Consider the following 22,650-nt stretch of genomic DNA (forward strand, 5'->3'; position numbering starts at 1 on the left):
GACTAATGTGTTGAGCTCAATGCTATCGCATGAGTCCCAGAACATATTCAAGTCTGTGCTAGCGAAACGGTCCAGTATGTAGCATCCGAGTCATCAGACCACTTCCCTGAGTGAGTCACTGGTATTTCCTGTTTGATTGTAAGCAGGAATCAGGAAGATAGAATTATGGTTAGATTCTCCAAAATGGAGGGCGAGCTTTGTATGAGTGTGTGGAGTAAAGGTTCAAGTTTTTTGCGCCTCTAGTTGCACAGGTGACATCCTGTAAACTGCTCCCACAGACCTTTCACCCAATCAATCAATTCGTCCCCAACTTCCTCTGGCTGTGTCATCACTAGTTACCACAGCCACAAAGTCAAATCCAGCCTATTTCTACATTTTCTTAAAATTAGATTTATCCACACTGGTAAACTTATGGCTAACCCTCTTAAGGTGTTAGAATTTTTACAATGGCCAATTGACTTCATGGCTATGCTATTTAGTGGAAATTCATTAGTTATTTTGCTCAAAAATGTGGGCAATTTGAACGTGGATAGATGAGACATTAGCACCAGTTATAAACAGAGCTCTTGAAAGCCCGTTACCTCAGGTCAACCCCCTCAAGTCTACTACGAGGTCAACACACAAGTCCCCCCCCAAAAACACTCACTTGTCTGTTTAGGGGCTCACACTTCAGCCCTCCATGTCACCCCCATGGTTCCTGTGCTGTTTTTCCCTTCCTAACCTTCCCCAGGTAGTAGGGAGCCTCTGGTCTAGCATGGGAAGACTACTTTGAATTTAGATTGCCAGGCTGTGTCCCAAATGCCAACTTGATCCCTATAGGCCCTGGTCAATTGTAGAACACTATATAGGTAATTAGGTCACGGCTACCCGTGGACCCAGTACTGACCCAGGACTCCATGAGATCTAGGTGGGTGCTCTGCTCCAGTAAAGGTTGCCTGTATCAAATTAACCAGAAGACTGACTTTGTAACACGATCCTCCTTGTGACTCACTCACAGCAGGGAAAACCCCGTCAGCAGTACTCAATCTAATAGATAAGATGTACTGCTGTTGAATGTACCCACTGTTAGGGAGACTGCATTGCATGAGGGCCGGGTCTTTTTCACTTGACATTACCAAATCTACAGGTGTCCACCTCTAATGTTCAGTAGGGCACACAAAGCACATCCTTAGTCCTACCTGACAGATGCTGCAGCTCAGTGTTCAGTCATTGTTTACAGTAAGGGCTTTATTCAACCTGAATCGCTGAAGTGTTAACAATATAAATTAAGGTCATTTCCGATTGAGACGATATATGCAATCTCAGGAAGGTTGCATAATCACATTAACAGATTTAATAGAGCCCTAACTCACCTGGTTCTGAATCTATTCAACCAAATTGAATCTCAGAATACCCCTTTTAGCTACAGAGTTAGAGATTCCATTCCTGGTCTCATTGATGTATCTACTTACATGGTTGTTTAATTATTTAATTGTACAAAAAAATAAAAATAATTCTTGGTGCTTTTTCCTTGCCTGAGTTTTCTGTAAGGCAACAAACTCAGCAGGCAGATTTAGAGAAAAAGTAAGCCTCTAATCAAGCCAACTGGACTTTCTCCATGGTCTCAGCTTCAAACACAAGTGAACGAAACAGGTCAATGAAGTCTCTTAAACTACTAGGAACTACACACTGTGCACTGGATGTAGTGAAAACAACATGGGCTTATTGAATACATTTTATAAACACAGTCATATGTCAGCGTAACTCAAGTACAAAAAGTTAGTTCAATGAGCCTGAAATAGCCACAACCAAATAACAAGCATAATCATTGTGACACTGCCTCGTGATAAAAACATTAGGGATGACACTGAAATAACTAAATCTGGGGTGCCGTTCTATTGAGAGAAATTCAATGACGAAAATATGACCAACAGAAAACGTAATTAACAAAGTGTTACAAGCAGCCCATGAGTCATTTGATGTGAAAAAAAGAAAATCAACAACCTCTGACCCATAGAAAACAAACATGTACTTTAGGGACATATAAAATCATTTTTATTGTCCATTTTGCTTACTTTCTACGTAGTTGCATTTCTAGACACCGTCATCATGAAAGGACGCAGCTACGGTTTTTATCCAGACAGACGCAAGAAATGTTTGTTCTCTTCCCTCTCCCCCAGATCTCAATATATAATTATTGTATGAAAAAAAAGGGGGAACCTAATATCTTTTCCTTTGTCTCTGTTATACTCAACATAAAAATGGTGGTTGGTTGGGTAGGCCAGGCCAGACAGAGAGTCCATCTCAGGCTGAGGGCACCGTTCAGGGCTGGGCAGCGGCTGGGACCTGAGTGGCCAGAGCACTGGGGGAGGAGATCACAGGAGAGCCCGCCACATTAGCCAGGGGCTGCGACGAGGACATGGAGGTGATGCCTGGAGAAGAGAAATTAAAAGATGAAAATGAAAAACGTGCAGTAGCAGACAGAAGATGAAAACCGCATCAGAGGAAGTGGCTGGGGACTTCAACCATTATCAAATTATCACACAAGAACTGATTCTGTTTTTGATCAATAACCATATAACCATCCTCCTTTGCAGACATCATCAGACCCTGTGTTTGTTACCTGTCATCATACTGGAGGAGCTGACTGGGGTAGAACCAGTCGACAGCCCTGATGTAGAGCCCATCCTCGCCTGATCTTTCACAATGGGGTCTGACAGAGAGACAAACTCAATTACAATCACACAAGCAAACATAGCACATCATTGAATACACAAATGGCGTGCAGAGATGCATGACAGTCCAATATATTCCAGTGTAGACTGGAAAAACTGGACACTGAAACTATGGATAACAGGGAGGTAACGTTAAAGCTCACAGAAGTAGGGCTGGTCCATGGTGAGTGGGTGTGAGAGATGGATAATGAGGTGCAGCTCAGAAGTAGGGCTGGTCCATGGTGAGTGGGTGTGAGAGATGGATAATGAGGTGCAGCTCACAGAAGTAGGGCTGGTCCATGGTGAGTGGGTGTGAGAATTGGATAATGAGGTGCAGCTCACAGAAGTAGGGCTGGTCCATGGTGAGTGGGTGTGAGAGATGGATAATGAGGTGCAGCTCACAGAAGTAGGGCTGGTCCATGGCCTCCCGGGCTGTAAGGCGGGCGTGGTGGTCGTAGCGCAGCAGCTTGTCCAGGAAGTCCAGAGCCTCGGTGCTCACCAGGTGCTGATTCTCACTGTGCACAAACCTCTCCCACCGTTTACGGGAATGTCTGGGTAACAAAAAGAGACTAAACGATCAGCAACAATACAACATGGACACAGCCTCTCCTCAAACCTCTCCAACCACTTGAGAGCATAAATGGTCACACGGTAAGTGTTGGTGTGTTGCAGTTGGGGGTATGTGCTGAATCGCTGATCGACAAATCACCTTCCATCCCACATAATTACTCATGTGATTCTATGCCTCGCCTTGCTCAAACTGACAGATAGACGCAACACTAACACAACATCGAGATTTGAGATCAACCTACCTGCCCAGAATGTCGTTGAACCGTGGGTCTAGCTCGATGTTGTATTTATCGATGTAGTCATAAAGGTCTTCTGTGCCCAGGACTTTTGCGATTCGTACAAGCTGCAAAACAAACGAGACTGACATGCATTAAACACTGGGGGGCAGCACCTGCTGTCTGAACATCACTAGATATAGAGAGGGGTTAGGATAAAGCAGTACACACATTAACATTGGACATGTGTGTGCGTCTCTTTGGGGGTTAAGGCCAGGTTACTATTAAAACACTGACACTTCAGTTAAAAGCACTATACAGATACAATGTAATTGATTGATATATAGTTTGGTTGATTTGACACGGTGGCTGAGCTCTCACCTGGTCGTAGTTGTCGTGTCCATGGAAGAAAGGCTCCTTCCTGAAGATCATACTGGCCAGCATGCAGCCCAAGCTCCACATGTCTAAACTGTAGTCGTACATCTATAGTCAACAGGGAACGGCATCAGGGCACAGTCAACAGCACTGGGATAAATGTTCTAAAAAACCAGAGAACTGCCTGACCTGGTAGTCGACTAGCAGCTCTGGACCCTTGAAGTATCGGGACGCCACTCGTACGTTGTACTCCTGCGCAGGGTGGTAGAACTCTGCCAAACCCCAGTCTATAAGGCGAAGCTAGAAACAACCAATCAACAGCTACATCACTAGAACCAAACAGCCAGGACTTTATAGTCAGAGAAAGATCAAACCAACACTCAGGACATTTTGTTTGAAACTTAACAGATATGCATGTGGGTGGAATACATGAGTGGTTAATTGTGTATAGAGTATCAGATGTCTACACTTTCAAGACGCAATGGAGGACAAAACCTTAAAAATTATAGATTACAAAAATAAACCAAAGACTATCTCTGAAATGTGTCTTACCTCAGGAGGCAACATGAAATATCCTACCAACTGAATGAAAAGGTTAAAAAAAAGTGTATTGTCACACACACCGGATGGGTGCAGTGATGGTTTGTTTTACAGGGTCAGGGAAAGTAGTACGGCACCTCTGGAGCTAATCAGGGTTAAGTGCCTTGATCAACAAATTGGCTTAAATGCCTTGTGTCACAATTGGACCAATCACAGATGAGACCGGGTGCTTTGTGAACCAACTAAACAAGTCTCACACTGTGGGGCAATACTCCACCCATACGTTGGTCTTTGGTGGAGTAAGTTAGCCAATCAGGGAAAGAAGGGAGGGAAAAGGGAGAAATAGGCCAGTACCTTTCTGTGTTCGTGGTCAATCATAACGTTGTGTGGCTTGACGTCTCGGTGCATGATGCCCATACTGTGACAGTAGTCCAGGGCCTGTGGGTGGGAACAGAGAGGAGAGATGAGAGCAGAAACAGCTGGGAACTGGCTCAGGTGAACTAGGACACAGAGGCAGAAAGTTGTGCAAAGGGAAAAAAATGCCACGGTGTTCAGATGAATAACCGGTCTCATGTATTCCAGCCAATTAAGCAGGGACAGTGGCCTTGTCAGTCATCTTTATGGCTGCATTAAGTCCTACTGATGTAAACATAATGGAAAATACTTGGCCAACACCCATTGAGTATCATCGGTGGTGATGGTGTAATGATTCATTTGCTTTCCCACTGTCAGCATATAGCCCTACACAGCACTTAAACGGACTTAATAAGTCCGTTTTAAATACAATAATCATATTGAAAAGCACAGATGACACTATAGGCCACTGATCCTCATAAACCCTTCTCCCGGAGAGCTGCAGGTTTTTGTCCCATGATCTGAGATCACTACTAATCTATAGGCTAACAACCATGGATAGAGATTCCGATCCGTAATTCCAGATCTCTGACAGCTACTTTAGCTGATGTTTCACCAGCAGCAGTGAGGCCAGGGAGAGCGCATCAGATATGCGAGAAGGCCAAGTCTGTGGGATAAGAACAGGAGCAGATGCTTTACCGTGCTTGTGGGCTGGGGAGAGCTTTCCGTGATCCATCTTAACACACCTTAGCTTGGCAGCACGTATCAACAAGGCTGCCATAGAGCAGAAAACCATGGTGAACCTTGTGACAGACCATTGTACTGTAATCCACCACCAGCCATTTATAGAGAAAAAGATGAAGACAAAAGTACAGCATCTTCCCATTGTCCTCAGTCATATTTGGTATATGCTTAATTTTTATTAAAATAAATATAAAACCTGCTGGTTTTCATCCATCCATACAGGCTACATAATAAACTGATGAAGTCTCAGGCATAGTAGTTTTCCTGTAGCACCAGCGTGAGGAGCAACTGTGGTAGAAATACTATAGCTGAGCAGGGGTTGGGCTGCGAGTACAGAAAGGCACAATGTGTCAGGCCTGTCCACTCATAAATCGTCATGCTTTTAACACGTCTCCTACATATGGGTTGCCTCTTCTTCGCCTGCTCTGCTCAGAGTTTCTGCTTGCCACAGTAGAGATTCCCTCAGCAGCGGCGGCGGCTCAGTTCATTTAGTCAAGAACTACAACGAAATACACTTGTCAACTACCTATTTTTCCTGACAAAAACGAATGACTATAACAAGACGCCCTGGGGAAAAAACGATTTACTAAATTACTATTTAAAATAACTTTTCATTTTAGTTCACGAAAACGCCACAAATCTCCTTTTCAACCGTTTTGTCCAATCATAAGGATGCATGGCTTCTCAGAATATTTAATGCAATCCTCTCAATGGCTGATAACTTCTTTCAGTTGCCCGGGCTGCTTGAGCAAAGCAGGCTCTTCCACACACACAGTTCCAGGGAGGTCATTCAATCACTTGCCTCTTGAACTGCCACGAAGCCAGGGCACTTCAATTGCAACTTCCCTCAATTAGAAACAATATCTTTGCTTTCGTATAGGCAATTTTTGTTCTGATCACATAAGATCCATTTAGCCACATACGCCGTTATTCACCTGTTTTGCCACACCTTTATCCAATTGGAAAAACAAAATGCTATTTGCTGAATTTTAAGTGTACAGTAATACTTCAAACATTGTTGGAAAGCTCAGATTCTACACCTTAATGAAATCACTGTTATTTACCCCCCTCAAACAGTTATGTAAATTGTTTAGCCTGTAGCAAAGGCTTTATAGCCTGCATGGTTACTATGGCTGGCATTGGTTACAATCTGCCACAATATCAATGTTGCCAGTTAAGGTATAAGAGTGGACAGTAGGCCTAGTTGGACAAGGTTATCTGATTATGCCAATGATGAACGTTAACGGCAAATATTCATTATTTAAAAATCGGAAGAAAATGCACTGTGACTAAAACTAGACAAATTGTCCAGCTTTTTAGTCGAACTAAAAACTAATGAAGGATAAAGTTGCTAAAACGTGACCAAGACTAAAACAATCTAACACAGCTGCCAAAATTAACACTGTAGCAGCTAGGGTAAATCCCCTCCCCTGTGGGAGAGAGACTGACTAGATGCTCCCCACCCTATCCTCCCTAAAGCTCTATAACATGTCCTAAATACAGTACAGGAACGTGCATCAGAATGTAGGCTAATCTCAGAGGTGAATGCAAGGTACTGGCCTATACCCTACCGATGTCAGGCCATAAATGTCATTGATGCAGCCTGACTCAACATAACAGTCCAGTACCAGGTGGATAATATGCTTGTGCCATTTAATGTAAGTGGCAGGTGTCGTTTACATCCCTGTTAGTGAGCATTTCTCCTTTGCCAAGATAATCCATCCACCTGACCGGAAGCTGATTAAACGGCATGATCATTACAGGGCCACCTTGTGCTGGGGACAATATAAGGCTACTAAAATGTGCAGTTGTGTCACAACACAGTGCCACAGTTTTGCCAAACCTCAAATCCAATATTGGTGGCCAATATTGAGATGTATCGTGAGGCTACCCTGACGTATCTGAAATGACATGATCAATTGATTTTAACTGATCGTGAAACACATGCAGTTACTTGCTGTATAACTATAGAAATGTCCTTGTTTTTGAAAGAAAAGCACATTTTTTTGTCCATGAAAATAATTAGTGTCTAGTTTGAGAAACAGATGCCTCAAGTCCTCAACTGGCAGCTTCATTCAATTGTACCCACAAAACACCCGTCTCAAAGTCAACAGTGAAGAGGCGACTCCGGGATGGTGGCCTTCTAGGCAGAGTTCCTCTGTCCAGTGTCTGTGTTCTTTTGCCCATCTAAATCTTCTCTTTTTATTGGCCAGTCTGAGATGTGGCTTTTTCATTGCAACTCTGCCTAGAAGGCCAGCATCCCAGAGTCACCTCTTCACTGTTGACATTGAAACTGGTGTTTTACACTTACTATTTAATGAAGCTGCTAGTTGAAGACTTGTGAGGCGTCTGTTTCTCAAATTAGACATTCTAATGTGCGGCTCCTCTTGCTCAGTTGTGCACCGGGGCCTCCCACTCTTTCTATTCTGGTTAGTGACAGTTTGCGCTGTTCTGGCAAGGGAGTAGTACACTGTGTTGTACGAGATCTTCAGTGTCTTGGCAATTTCTCACATGGAATAACATTCATTTCTCAGAACAAGGACAGACTGACGAGTGACTGACGAGAGTGAAAGGTCATTTTGAGCCTGTAATTGAACCCACAAATGCTAATGATCCAGATCTAGTCTAAAGAAGGCCAGTTATATTGCTTCTTTAATCAGTACAACAGTTTTCAGCTGTGCTAACATAATTGCAAAAGCATTTTCTAATGATCCATTAGCCTTTTAAAATGGTAAACTTGGATTAGCTAACACAACGTGCCACGAACACAGGAGTGATGGTTGTTGATAATGGGCCTCTTAATGGAATATCTACATAGGCATACAAAGTCAGCCATTACCAGCTGCATTAGTCATTTACAACATGAACAATGTCTACACTGTATTTGATACATTTTATGTTATTTTAAATGGACAAAAAATGTACTTCTCTTTCAAAAACAAGGACATTCCTAAGTGACCAAAATTTTGAACGATAGTGTATATATAGACACACTTATGGACAGCCATTCGCCGTCTACCCCCCATAATTAGGTCTTACCTTTAAGATCTCGTACATGTAGAACCGTATGTCGTAGTCTGATAGCGTTTGATATAATTGCTACAAGAAAAAGAAAAAAAACAGTTCACTAGAATGACACACAGTTCAAGCGAAGGCCTCCATTCTGAATGGAAACAAATGAGTGATGCTACTTACCTTGAAGTCTGTGTTGTTAACATGTTCAAAAACCAGGGCTGGAGTCCGGGACTGCAATCATAAGACAAAATGTATTTTTTTAAATGTTCATAAACACAGACCAAATATGTTGAGTAAAATCATCACATAGCGGATGCATACCAGAGTCTGCTGGATTTTCAGCGAGAGTGGTGCCCTAAATGTCATATGATATGTACCGGGCAGCATGACTGCATACATTATTAGTAGGTGGAGAAACTGACCACTGGATCCTTGACGATGTCTAGAAGTGTGATGATGTTGGGGCCACCTCGCAGGTTTTCTAGAATCTTGATTTCTCGTTTGATTTTCTTCTTCTTTACTGGCTGTTAGGCACAAGAGAAGAACATGCAGGAGATTGAAAGGAAAATAAAGTTGGACAGTGCTTCTGTGAAATACCATGCTGTGAGCAGTATCTAGAAAGCCTTACCCAGAACATGTACTTAATTTTTTATTTAATTGGGTAAGTCAGTTAAGAACAAATTTTTATTTACAACGACGGCCTACCCCGGCCAAAACCTAACGATGCTGGGCCAATTATATGCCGCCCTATGGGACTCCCAATCACAGCCGGCTGTGATTCAGCCTGGAATCGAACCAGGGTCTGTAGTGACACCTCTAGCACAGATGCAGTGCAATAGGCCGCTGTGCCACTCGGGAGCCCATTGTACAGTCTATAGGCCAAATTATAAACAAAAGGCTAGCTGCCAGGCCCTTACTGAAGCCCATCCACAGCGTGAGTAACTTTGGGTCTGAGATGCAGAGCCCGTAGTCTAGTGGTAACATGTCTCGCTCAACTGGAGACTGGGGTTCAATCCTAGTCTCCACCGTTCCTACTGTTATTCCCACTTGCCTGTCTCCTACTGTTTCCAACTGTCTAAATAACACGAAAAGAAACGTCTCACTGTCAACTGCGTTTATTTTCAGCAAATATAACATGCGTAAATATTTGTATGAACATAACAAGATTCAACAACTGAGACAAACTGAACAAGTTCCACAGACATGTGACTAACAGAAATGGAGTAATGTGTCCCTGAACAAAGGGGGGGGGGGGGCAAAAGTAACAGTCAGTATCTGATGTGGCCACCAGTTGCATTAAGTACTGAAGTGCATCTCCTCCTCATGGACTGCACCAGATTTGACAGTTCTTGCTGTGAGATGTTACAACACTCTTCCAACAAGGCACCTGCAAGTTCCCAGACATTTCTGGGGGGGGCCTAGCCCTCACTTTGAGATCCAGATTCTTCGCTGGCCATGGCAGAGCTCTGACATTCCTGTCTTGCAGGAAATCACACACAGAACGAGCAGTATGGCTGGTGGCATTGTCATGCTGGAGGGTCATGTCAAGATGAGCCTGCAGGAAGGGTACCACACGAGGGAGGAAGATGTCTCCCCTGTAACACAGCTTTGAGATTGCCTGCAATGATAACAAGCTCAGTCCGATGATGCTGTGACACACCGCCCCAGACCATGACGGACCCTCCACCTCCAAATCGATCCCGCTCCAGAGTACAGGCCTCAGTGTAACACTCATTCCTTCGACGATAAATGCGAAACCGACCATCACCCCCGGTGAGACACTAGTTAGTGAAGAGCACTTCTTGCCAGTCCTGTCTGGTCCAGTGACGGTGGGTTTGTGCCCGTAGGTGAAGTTGTTGAGGCCTATAGGCATACAAGCCCTCAGTCCAGCCTTTCTCAGCCTATTGCAGACAGTCTGAGCACTGATGGAGGGATTGTGCATTCCTGGTGTAACTCGAGCAGTTGTTGTTGCCACCCTGTACCCGTCCCACAGGTGTGATGTTCAGATGTACCGATCCTGTGCCGGTGTTACACGTGGTCTGCCACTGTGAGGACGATCAGCTGTATGGCCTGTCTCCCTGTAGTGCTGTCTCAGGCGTCTCACAGTACGGGCATTACAGTTTATTGCCCTGGAGTCCTCATGCCTCCTTGCTGCATGCTTAAGGCACGTTCACGCAGATGAGCAGGGACCCTTGGCATCTTTCTTTTGGTGTTTTTCAGAGTCAGTAGAAAGGCCTCTTCAGTGTCCTAAGTTTTCAGAACTGTGACTAATTGCCTACCGTCTGTAAGCTGTTAGTGTCTTAACGATTGTTCCACAGGTGCATGTTCAATAAAAGTTTATGGTTTATTTAACAGGCATGGGAAACGGTGTTTAAACCCTTTACATTGAAGATCTGTGGAGTTATTTGGATTTTTACAAATTATCTTTGAAAGACACGGTCCTGAAAAAAGGACATGTATATATATATATATATATGAAAGAAACACTGGTCTCAGTAACTGTTCAATGGAGTGAAATAGAAGTCCATAGCCAGTACCTTGAGTATTTTGACTACTACTTTCTCGTTGTTTGTGATGTTGATGGCTTCAAACACTTCGCTGTATTTGCCTCGGCCGAGCTTTCGCACCAGCTGGTAATCATCTTGATTCCTGAGGAAAAAATCAATGAGTAATATTCACAACAATGTTAAGACGGATAAGCCCACGATTCCCCCAACAGAGTTAACGGGATGATAAAGCTGGCACATTCCAAGTTCTTAATTAGAGTTGCAACGCACCAGGGCCATGTTGTAGGTGGAATGTGATGAATAGAGCCGATGCGAGTCCTTACACTACACAAGGCATGTTTGTTCTACTTCATATATTTCTATGTGAACGCTCCATTTCCACACAAGTTGTGCTGTGCTCTGCTGAACATGGCCCAGATAGGAGCACACCATAGATAAATCTCATAGGGAGAATCTAAATTGCATACTCCTCACGTCTTTTCTCCTATCCTCTTTCTCAAAACCCATTGCATGAAAAAGCCAGAAGGAAGAGAGGATGAGGGTAGTACGCCAGTATGTCTGACACGGAAATGGGTAAGGGTGTTGTGCTGCCGTGGACAATCACATGGCTTGATGGCTTAGCTCAGCTCACCCCCACTCCACAACGTGTGACTCGTAGTCCCAGTACTCCCGGGGTCTCTGTGTGTTCACGTCGGGGTAAACCCGGGATCGACTGGTGACCGGGCCAGACATGTTCAGGTGGACGCAAAGGCTGCCTCAGGACCTGTGGGTCAAGGCAGAGAAGAAGACCATAGAAATGCATTAAACAGAGAGAAACACACACAGATGGACCGGAGCTGTGAAGCCACTGTGCTCCCATGATGCATTTCACTGGCTTAATTGGACCTTTATTTAACTAGGCAAGTCAGTTAAGAACAAATTATTGTTTTCAATGACTGCCTAGGAACTGCCTTGTTCAGGGGCAGAATGACAGATCTTTACCTTGTCAGCTCGGGGATTCGATCTTGCAACCTTTCGGTTACTAGTCCAATGCTTGAGTATTTTGACTACTACTTTCTTGTTGTTTGTGATGTTGATGGCATCAGACACGTCGCTGTATTTTGAATCCTTTGGCCTAATTTGAGTCCAGACACCTTTATCAACTATAGGTTGAGCTATAGTGTGGAACCATATGAAATGGGTGTTTTTGTCATCACGGCCCATTGTAGAATCTTAGCCTATCCATTCCAAATGGTCATCATGTGGGCGCTGATTTTTATTTTATTTAGCAGGATAACTTCATTAAATTTGGTGCAAATTGGATTTCTGCTACTGAATCAACAGGGAAAAACATGGCCTCAAGCTAAATGTAAAAAAGGCTAAATAAAAGACAACACTACAAGTTTAGTTAATTCAAGATGTTTTTCCAACAACTTTAGCATTTCATCTCAGTTCACTGGTCACGATGGCAACACCCACCCGTAGCACGCGCTCCAGCAGGTGTATCTCAATGATCAAACCTAAAGCCATCACCTCATTTGGCCGCCTTTCGTTCCAGTTCTCTGCTGCCTGTGACTGGAACGAATTGCAAAAATCGCTGAAGTTGGAGACTTTTATCTCCCTCACCAATTTCAAACATCTGCTATCTGAGCAGCTAACCGATCGCTGCAGCTGTACGTAGTCTGTGGGCTATTTGCCCACCCAATTTTACCTACCTCATCCCCATACTGTTTATATTTATTTACTTTTCTGCTCTTTTGCACACTAATATCTCTACCTGTACATGACCATCTGATCATTTATCACTCCAGTGTTAATCTGCAAAATTGTAATTATTCGCCTACCTCCTCATGCCTTTTGCACACAATGTATATAGACTTTTTTTCTACTGTGTTATTGACTTGTTAATTGTTTACTCCATGTGTAACTCTGTTGTCTGTTCACACTGCTATGCTTTATCTTGGCCAGGTCGCAGTTGCAAATGAGAATTTGTTCTCAACTAGCCTACCTGGTTAAATAAAGGTGAAATAAAAAAATAAAGAAAATTTGGTGACATTTTTTATATATGAAAAGGTATTGCCAGCGACAAAGCCTCTACTTTTATTTTTGGCTACCAACCTATGTGGTAAAGTTCACGTGGTGCATTGGCAGCAATACTTTAAGCCCTTGATGATTGCTAAGCAGCACCCGTTACTACTATCCTCCTGGCAGTTCTAAACTTTGCGAGCCATGTCATTTCACATATCTCTTCACATAGCCCACCACAAGCACAATTTTCTTAACCACAACTGGACATTTTTTTTTTTTAATTGTACCTTTATTTAACCAGGCAAGTCAGTTAAGAACACATTCTTATTTTCAATGACGGCCTGGGAACAGTGGGTTAACTGCCTGTTCAGGGGCAGAACGACAGATTTGTACCTTGTCAGCTCGGGGGTTTGAACTCACAACATTTTGGTTACTAGTCCAACGCTCTAACCACTAGGCTACCCTGCATAGCGAATTACTGTGGGAATAAATAATAACCAAATTACTAAAATATTGGAATAAAAGTAGACCAGTGCAATGAAGGCATCAACTTGTTGCTTTTACTGATCCAATTGTTATAGAACATTTAAAAACACTAGCCTACCCATGTGTGGTCAACTACTTCAGCACCGTTTCGCTCTGCTTTGAGAGATGTGTGGGGTCTTGATAAAAATCAATAAAGGTCCAATTTTCCTTCTCACTGAATCAACATATTTAGTTTACAACTAGGCTCTGGAAATGTTAGTTAAAATTGACCTGAATGGGGTCACCAGAGTGGCGAAGTGGTCTAAGTAGCTGTGCCACTGGAGAACATAGTTAGAGTCCAGGCTCTGTAACAGCCTGCTGCGACCGGGAGACCCATGGGGCGGCGCACAATTGGCCCAGTGTCGTCCAGGACCATCGCGCACTTGCGACTCCTGTGGCGGGCCGAGCGTAACGCACGCTGACTCAGTCGCCAGGATTATGGTGTTGTTTCCTCCAACACATTGGTGCAGCTGGCTTCTGGGTTAAGCGGGAGTTGTGTCAAGAAACAGTGCGGCTTGGCTGTTTCGGGGGACGCACAGCTCTCGACCGTCGCCTCTCCCGAGTACTACGGGAGTTGCAGTGATGGGACAGGTCTGTAACTACCAATTGGATACCATGAAATTGGGGAGAAAAGGGGTTAAAAAATCATTTTTAATTTGATGCGAGTGCTGTTCATGATGATCTTGTCTTGTTGGATCATTTATTAGGACTGACATTTTGTCAGCATGTTATGTAGTTTAACAAGGGTATTATTTTACTCTTCACTCGTAGTCGCTCAGTAGCCTAGGCCTATTCACAACCAAAAAGCCTGTGACTCGTCTTAATGTGATTTTGTTGTTTCACTGAATCTCCATCTGTATATTTGGTTAATTCTCTGGCTGGGCAGATAATCTAGTCATTTCCTCATCTACCACTGATCAGAAACATGGAGCCCATTATTTTGCATATAGGCAACTCCAAAAGTAAGAAACCAGATACCTGCCAAAAAGGTTGAACGTACGTATCATTAGGACCATGAGAAAAGCCATGTGGGAATCAAGAAACGTTAAACTAGATGTGTAAACGTACCAACCGCGTTACGACTATGAATGAACAGTTACACCTTCAATTCCTACTTAACGGTTAGATCTGTTTTATACAAACTTGTTAGTAACATGGCATCTGCAAAGGACATGAACCGTAGTCAGCTTGTCAATCAAGCAACTCTAGCCCAGATGTTAGAGTTGCTTTGCAGCTTCCAAGTTCATCTCCAAAATAAAAGTCTGTTTTAGAATTGCATTCAATAAGGGCATTATACCAGTAGATGAAGTAGTATAGGCTTGGGCCTTCTGCAAATTACTTGTGTGAGAATGATAAAGACACAAACGAGCCTCATTTAGAATAACCGCCTGGGCTGCAAAATAGAAAGTAATTATGGTTTAGGTTAAGCCTATTCCACTATCTAAATATGCCATGCTGTTGTTTTTTAAAATGGCCATATAATTTCATAATTGATTTTTATAGCCGCATGGGGCTACTGTGGTGAGTAGTGAATCACACTTTTTCCAGTATTTGGGAGAACAGACTATTGGTCTTATATTAGGCATTTTGACTGTTGTATTAGTGAATTCCATTCCGTATGTAGGCTTGTTATAGCCATTTGCATTGCACAACCCCATCCCACAGAGGCTATAGCCATATAAATACATGAGAAAACAAAATATTGATTTTCTTGGCTATAACCTGTCCTGATTGAAATAGCCAAGTGGTCCCAAATGGTCAAGACTATCTATAGCCTATTCTTATGGCCAGATCTGTTTTCCCCATCAGCCACTGCACGTGCTTCAACAACTTTGTTGAAAATGTATTTAGAGGCGTGTGAGCTAGGGTTTCTTTTTAAACACAGAGTATTACAACTATTCCACAAAGCAGTACCCAAAATTTGCCTAAATTGCAATGCCTACAAGTTGAAATACATGTTTTGTAATTTATCTAAATTCTCAAGTTCTTTAGCCTAATTTTGAATACACACATGGATTTCAATAAACATATGGATAAGCGTTCTATTTTCTTTGATTTAGTTCCTATTGCAACTCAGACAAAATGACAATGGATGACATAATGACTGAACTGAATGAAGGATTAATTCAAATGTTCAAATATGTTGCACCCATCATGCATGCCCTCCACTTAATTTGGCTAGTAGGCAAATAGACCTACAGTCGGGTATAATGACAATGGTTTCATTCCTCCAGAAGGGCATCTTCTGAGGCCGAGGTGTGCTTTTCCCAAGGCGCTGCATGGAGATCACAAGCTCTTCAACTAGGCAGCAGTGTTGCGATGGAGAGAATATCCTATACGGAGACTACCTAAGACCACTGCAACAGAGATATTGTAAAGAGTTGGAATAAGCTTATAACAGACTTAACCTACATTTAACCTCTACATTGTTCATTTCACAGTACATAAGTTCATGACCCAATTCATATAAATCATGTCAAATTATTTCAAATTCATATTAACCCTACAGAATATGCATGGGCAAGAATGAGAGATGAAATAAATAATCAAAATATTGAGTTGCAAAGGCTCCAGTGGTCATACATATTTCATAGATTCACCAAACATCTACTATTCTGTTTAATTATTCCTGTTAGATACTACTGGTTGTGATTGCAGACAGAGCCCAGAGAATGGGATGGTGCAATATTGAATTACTCATATTTTGATAAGGTGCATGAATGGCAATGTTCACGTCACCCAGAGATATGTCCATGCTGTAGAGGTACACCTAGCGGACTCAAACTTCACTGTTGTAGGCATAACACAGCTAATGCTATCTAGACTTGGGCTGGCAAAAAATCCATGACATTAGCCACCTTATTGTGAAGTCAACTCAACTGAGTAATTGAGACTTAACTTGAAAACATGCAGGATAACTCATTCCAGTTTCCATATATATAAAATAACTCAGCAAAAAAAGAAACGTCCCATTTTCAGGACACTGTCTTTCAAAGATGATTCGTAAAAATCCAAATAACTTCACAGAACCATAAACAATTCATGAAAATGCACCTGTGGAACAGTCGTTAAGACACTAACAGCTTACAGAAGGTAGGCAATTAAAGTCAGTTCTGAAAACTTAGGACACTGAAAAGGCCTTTCTACTGACTCTGAAAAACACCAAAAGAAAGATGCCAAGGGCCCCTGCTCATCTGCGTGAACGTGCCTTAAGCATGCAGCAAGGAGGCATGAGGAATGTAGATGTGGCCAGGGCAATAAATTGCAATGTCTGTACTGTGAGACACCTAAGACAGCACTACAGGGAGACAGGACAGAGAGCTGATCATCCTCACAGTGGCAGACCACGTGTAACAACACGTGCACAGGATCGGTACATCCGAACATCACACCTGTAGGACGGGGACAGGATGGCAACAACAACTGCACGAGGTACACCAGGAACGCACAATCCCTCCATCAGTGCTCCGACTGTACGCTACAGGCTGAGAGGCTGGACTGGGGGCTTGTAGGCCTGTTGTAAGGCAGATCCTCACCAGATATCAACAACATCGCCTACGGGCACAAACCCACAGTCGCTGGACCAGACGGACTGGCAAAAAGTTTTCACTAACGAGTCGCGGTTTTGTCTCACCAGGGGTGATGGTCGGATTCGCATTTATCGTCGAAGGAATATGGGTTACACCGAGGCCTGTACTCTGGAGCGGGATCGATTTGGAGGTGGAGGGTCTGTCATGGTCTGGGGCGGTGTGTCACAGCATCATCGGACTGAGCCGCCCTGTGCAACTGGGTACTGGACTTCTTGACGGGCCGCCCCCAGGTGGTGAGCGTAGGCAACAACATCTCCACCCCGCTGATATTCAACACTGGGGCCCCACAAGGGTGCGTTCTGAGCCCTCTCCTGTACTCCCTGTTCACCCACGACTGCGTGGCCACGCACGCCTCCAACTCAATCATCAAGTATGCGGACGACACAACAGTGGTAGGCTTGATTACCAACAACGACGAGACGGCCTACAGGGAGGAGGTGAGGGCCCTCGGAGTGTGGTGTCAGGAAAATAACCTCACACTCAACGTCAACAAAACTAAGGAGATGATTGTGGACTTCAGGAAACAGCAGAGGGAACACCCCCCTATCCACATCGATGGAACAGTAGTGGAGAGGGTAGCAAGTTTTAAGTTCCTCGGCATACACATCACAGACAAACTGAATTGGTCCACTCACACAGACAGCATCGTGAAGAAGGCGCAGCAGCGCCTCTTCAACCTCAGGAGGCTGAACAAATTTGGCTTGTCACCAAAAGCACTCACAAACTTCTACAGATGCACAATCGAGAGCATCCTGGCGGGCTGTATCACCGCCTGGTACGGCAACTGCTCCGCCCTCAACCGTAAGGCTCTCCAGAGGGTAGTGAGGTCTGCACAACGCATCACCGGGTCAAACTACCTGCCCTCCAGGACACCTACACCACACGATGTTACAGGAAGGCCATAAAGATCATCAAGGACAACAACCACCCGAGCCACTGCCTGTTCACCCCGCTATCATCCAGAAGGCGAGGTCAGTACAGGTGCATCAAAGCTGGGACCGAGAGACTGAAAAACAGCTTCTATCTCAAGGCCATCAGACTGTTAAACAGCCACCACTAACATTGAGTGGCTGCTGCCAACACACTGACTCAACTCCAGCCACTTTAATAATGGGAATTGATGGGAAATTATGTAAATATATCACTAGCCACTTTAAAACAATGCTACCTTATATAATGTTACATACCCTACATTATTCATCTCATATGCATACGTATATACTGTACTCTATATCATCGACTGCATCCTTATGTAATACATGTATCACTAGCCACTTTAACTATGCCACTTTGTTTACATACTCATCTCATATGTATATACTGTACTCGATACCATCTACTGTATCTTGCCTATGCTGCTCTGTACCATCACTCATTCATATATCCTTATGTACATATTCTTTATCCCCTTACACTGTGTATAAGACAGTAGTTTTGGAATTGTTAGTTAGATTACTTATTGGTTATTACTGCATTGTCGGAACTAGAAGCACAAGCATTTCACTGCACTCGCATTAACATCTGCTAACCACGTGTATGTGACAAATAAAATTTGATTTGAATTGGTATATGTTTATTTTGTTGGAGAGATGAAACTGCCAAAACTCTGAAAGGTACTATTGCATGTTAGAATTTCAACAAGCCTAAATATTTTGTCTGTAATCGTAACATGGTGTTTGTATGTTCACAGATTAAATTTCACAGTCATGTTTCACGCAAGGATTTTCTTACGATCCTAACGAAACGTACGGTCAACCTTTTGGCAGGTATCTGGCCCCATACAAAAGCATGCATAGGTTGTGAAATATGAACACATGCTTTAGAAAATAATATAAATCTATATTTTCAATGTATCATGAAGTTACTCAATGTAAGACCCTACGCCTGCTCCCTAACAAAGCAGAGTGCTGGTAAGAAAAATATGAAACCTGGATCAATAAAGTATGGGCTTCCCTTTTTGTTTTTATGACAATGGCTCAACATATTGCCATGATGCAAGTTGTGTGGGAAAAACATCCTTTATATTTGATTCTGTTATATTTCATATTATTATTAGCCTCCTATAAAATATGTATTGACTATGATAAGGGTAGCCTAAGTGCGTCTTGTCTGTTTAATGAACAAAATAACTCCTGAGTTCCTGTGCATGGCACAGCCACGTAGCATATAGACTGCACAGACCAGTAACATAATTCAACTCTAAATATGCCATTCTATTCTTTTGAAAATAGATTACCGGTAGTTTTGTTTCTTAGGACCTGCCCATAACCATTTAATAATAATGATTTGTGATGAGATATGTATACATACATACAGTGGACTTCCACCCACATGGACCCACGTCTACTCTCACTCCTAGTTGCCAGCATGTGCACAGAAGATAAAAGGCTTATCTACGCAATGTGGTACAAACGGGACTGTATGAATTGAGCGCTAAATTGTTAATTTTTTTATTTTTCAGATAACATACGGTAAAGTCCGTCTGTAAAAGGCATATGGTAACTGTGTAACATTGCAATTTTAAAATGGCAACAGCATGGGAGGGGAGTATCACTGCCTAACTTCACAAAAACACGAGACAGCCCTCCTGTCCTGTGTGAAGAATGAATTCTGTGCAGCAGACCTAATGGTATAATACCTGCAGCACACTATAAGAACTGTAGGATTGGAATTGTCAGGGACCTCACAATACAATATTATCAGGACACTTAGGTGCCGTTACCATATGCATTGTGATTCATTATCGCGATTCAATTTTCCAAAGCATACTTTTCACTACAGGCCTGTCAGCTGCAGAGAAATAACATTTTCTTGATCAGTCATGCAAATAAAAGTTCTGAAAACGAGTTAATTCATTATTTACAAAGGAGTTGACATAGGTACAGCAGACTAGTGCAACCCAGAAATAAATATATTTATAATCTCTTCAAATAATATTGCAATATTCAACTTCACAGATTCCCCCACCACTAAAGAACAGACCCTTCTGTCCTTTCCTTCAGTGAATGTTGTTGACCCTTATTTCACCCTGTAGGCCTATACAAGCTAAAGATGAAACATCACAAACATAATTGATTAACACGATGATAACAAAAGTCAGTAGTAGTATGCTACAGAAATAATTTAAGGAAACGTAGGTTAGGATAGATCTTTAAAAACATTATTCAGAATTGTTCCATTGTCATTTAACCTGTGGTTACTGCAACAAAGGGAAACACTCAAATCTCACAAACCCATATTGCCTCACAACATGACAATGGCACATAGTATCACAATGGCTTCACATACCAAAACTTGAAACTAGACCCATTCCACTCAAAACAAAAACACCAAAGCGAACACGCATAATAAAAATGTAACAGACACTTGTGCAATGTTAGAGATGAACCGAAGAACAGCTATTGTGTTTTGCAGCATAACTTTTTGGTTAGAATACCATTCCAGAGACTCCACGGACCCCTTTTCCAACACACTACCTTAAAGTGAGCTGTTTTGTTAAACAGTACCATAGCTAAACTAACTTCAGATCACATGCTTCTCTCAAAGTTAGAGCCAGTCACAAGGCCTGTGTGCCAGCACTTAAGGCAGATCTTTGTTCCCCTCAGATAAAAAAAAGTGGAAAATATAAAGATAGAGAGTCGAATCTAAAATACCAGAGACATTCTAAGTAAAAAATAAATAAAAAACAACTATGCAAAGGGATCTTGATCTCAGTATTTGGGAAGGTACCATATGAGACCTAGACTAGATCAAACAGACTACATTAGATTTTCGTTGAAAGACTATCTCAATTAATATCAAATTATTGCATAGGCCTAGATAAGATAGCAGCTGGCTTTCAACAATAACAAGGGCAGAGGGGCATTAGCCTAATGATCATGGGAGACATGATCCCTGAGAGTGCAATATAGGCTAGGTGTACCTGATAAATATAGATGCCCAGGTAACATGGATTCACATTGAATGGTAGGTGGAGGAGCAACCATTGCAAACCAAGATGTGATACATGGCCCAAAAACGTGATGGGGTCTGGGACACAGACATTTTAAAAATGTGGCTACATGAGTCATACCAACATATTACCTACTATTTTGTGAACTCTGGTTCCACTCCCTTAATTTCCCTATCAGAAGTTACTGTCTGTATAGTGCTGGACCTAATTGAACACAGACAGGAAACGGCAAAAGATAGCTAGCTACCTTGTTAGAATTCCCCTGTAATTAGCTGACGAAACTCCATCAGAAACTTCTTTCACCATGCATTTGAGTTTAGTCAGCTACCCTGTAATAGGCTACACATAGCCAGAGCTTGTGTCAGGCTTGTGATCATTCAAGGAATTGATGAGCTGTTAATCATGTGATTTAATTGCTTCTAGATAGAAACAAGTTGTATTATTTTAATTGAATATTAGTCAGACGAGATACATTGAACAAATTAGCTAGGTAGTTGGCTAGCTAGATATTTTGTTGGAAGACAAGTTGTCCTCTTTAGCTTCACACTCAACATCAGAATGTCAGCTGTCAAAATGTAAACCCAACTATCTAGACGAGTTGGTCAAACACCTGTACAAGATACAACACACATTAAAATAGGTAATTCCAGAGACCCCTAAAGATAGCTTTCCAACTAATCTTGGCTAGAATTATAGCTAACGTTAGCTAGCTAGCTGTTGATATATTCATCTAACCGGCAAGCTAACGTTAAATATCTAGCTAACTAACAGTTAACTAGATATTCACTAACGCTTTGCTAGTTCCGGGTAGTATCTATAGTTTTACATTTTAAAAATATATGTAAAAAGGTTCAAACCCATTTAAAGCCATCACTAGCCCCATCAACATTGGTAGTTATACTTGTTACGAAAAGCTAATTTCATTGATTATCACACGGTCATCAGGCCACAAGCATGGTGTTTTCCTAGCTAGATAATCGAGGAGGCAAACTAAAACCGGTGGTTCAGAATGGTTAAAAAAAAAATGTCCACATTGAGATTTTATTAATGTTAAAGCTAGTGTGTGTATTAGCTACTTCAATATTCTTACGTGAGTACAGTGTCTTATTTCTATCTCGGTGCCTTGGTTTACGCCTTGCCACACAACCATAAGAGATAGTTAGCTATAGTAGCTTGCTAACATTAGCCGCTCACCAGCAATCCGTGTCCGGGGAAAAACTCCCAGTAGTTAGCAAGCTATGGTACCGCATTCATTCCACGAGATGATAACATGCGCGCGACAGAACAAGTGTTGAAGGCTACACTACAATCTACACATTCAGGTTTTTCCTACGCAAAAACGGTCAATTAAACGGGGGTAAACTAGATTAAAATAGACAGTATATTACCTCTCAGAGCTTCGGATTGAAAATATGGCGACACCGAACTCCGGCAACCAGTTTGCGATAAAGGAAGGCAGTTCCTCAATACTTCCACTCGTCGGGGTGGCGCTTGCCTGCATTTCATTTGATGGGCACTATTCCGGGTTTCCCAAACACGATCCTGGGGCCCCTCATGGCTGAA

At 42.6% G+C, this 22,650-nt stretch overlaps 1 protein-coding gene across 2 annotated transcripts; it reads right to left on the reverse strand.

Annotated features, from left to right (window-relative positions):
* Nucleotides 1-1,700: 1,700 nt before the first annotated feature.
* On the reverse strand, nucleotides 1,701-22,650 carry LOC124043273 (casein kinase II subunit alpha-like). 2 transcript variants are annotated; one of them, XM_046361675.1, is made up of 13 exons: nucleotides 22,476-22,650; nucleotides 11,645-11,776; nucleotides 11,044-11,155; nucleotides 8,929-9,030; nucleotides 8,687-8,737; nucleotides 8,531-8,590; nucleotides 4,748-4,831; nucleotides 4,043-4,153; nucleotides 3,860-3,961; nucleotides 3,506-3,606; nucleotides 3,096-3,244; nucleotides 2,603-2,692; nucleotides 1,701-2,411 (listed from the first exon to the last, which is right to left on the reverse strand). In XM_046361675.1, exons 2-13 carry the CDS (start codon nucleotides 11,743-11,745, stop codon nucleotides 2,302-2,304), a joined length of 1,173 nt encoding a protein of 390 aa, XP_046217631.1. In that variant the 5' UTR covers nucleotides 11,746-11,776; nucleotides 22,476-22,650; the 3' UTR covers nucleotides 1,701-2,301. The 2 variants fall into 2 exon arrangements, with proteins under 2 accessions (XP_046217631.1, XP_046217632.1); XM_046361676.1 differs by lacking the exon at nucleotides 22,476-22,650 and adding an exon at nucleotides 22,282-22,454.

The sequence above is a fragment of the Oncorhynchus gorbuscha genome, linkage group LG09, assembly GCF_021184085.1.
Source record: "Oncorhynchus gorbuscha isolate QuinsamMale2020 ecotype Even-year linkage group LG09, OgorEven_v1.0, whole genome shotgun sequence".
NCBI classification, from domain to species: Eukaryota; Metazoa; Chordata; class Actinopteri; order Salmoniformes; family Salmonidae; genus Oncorhynchus; species Oncorhynchus gorbuscha.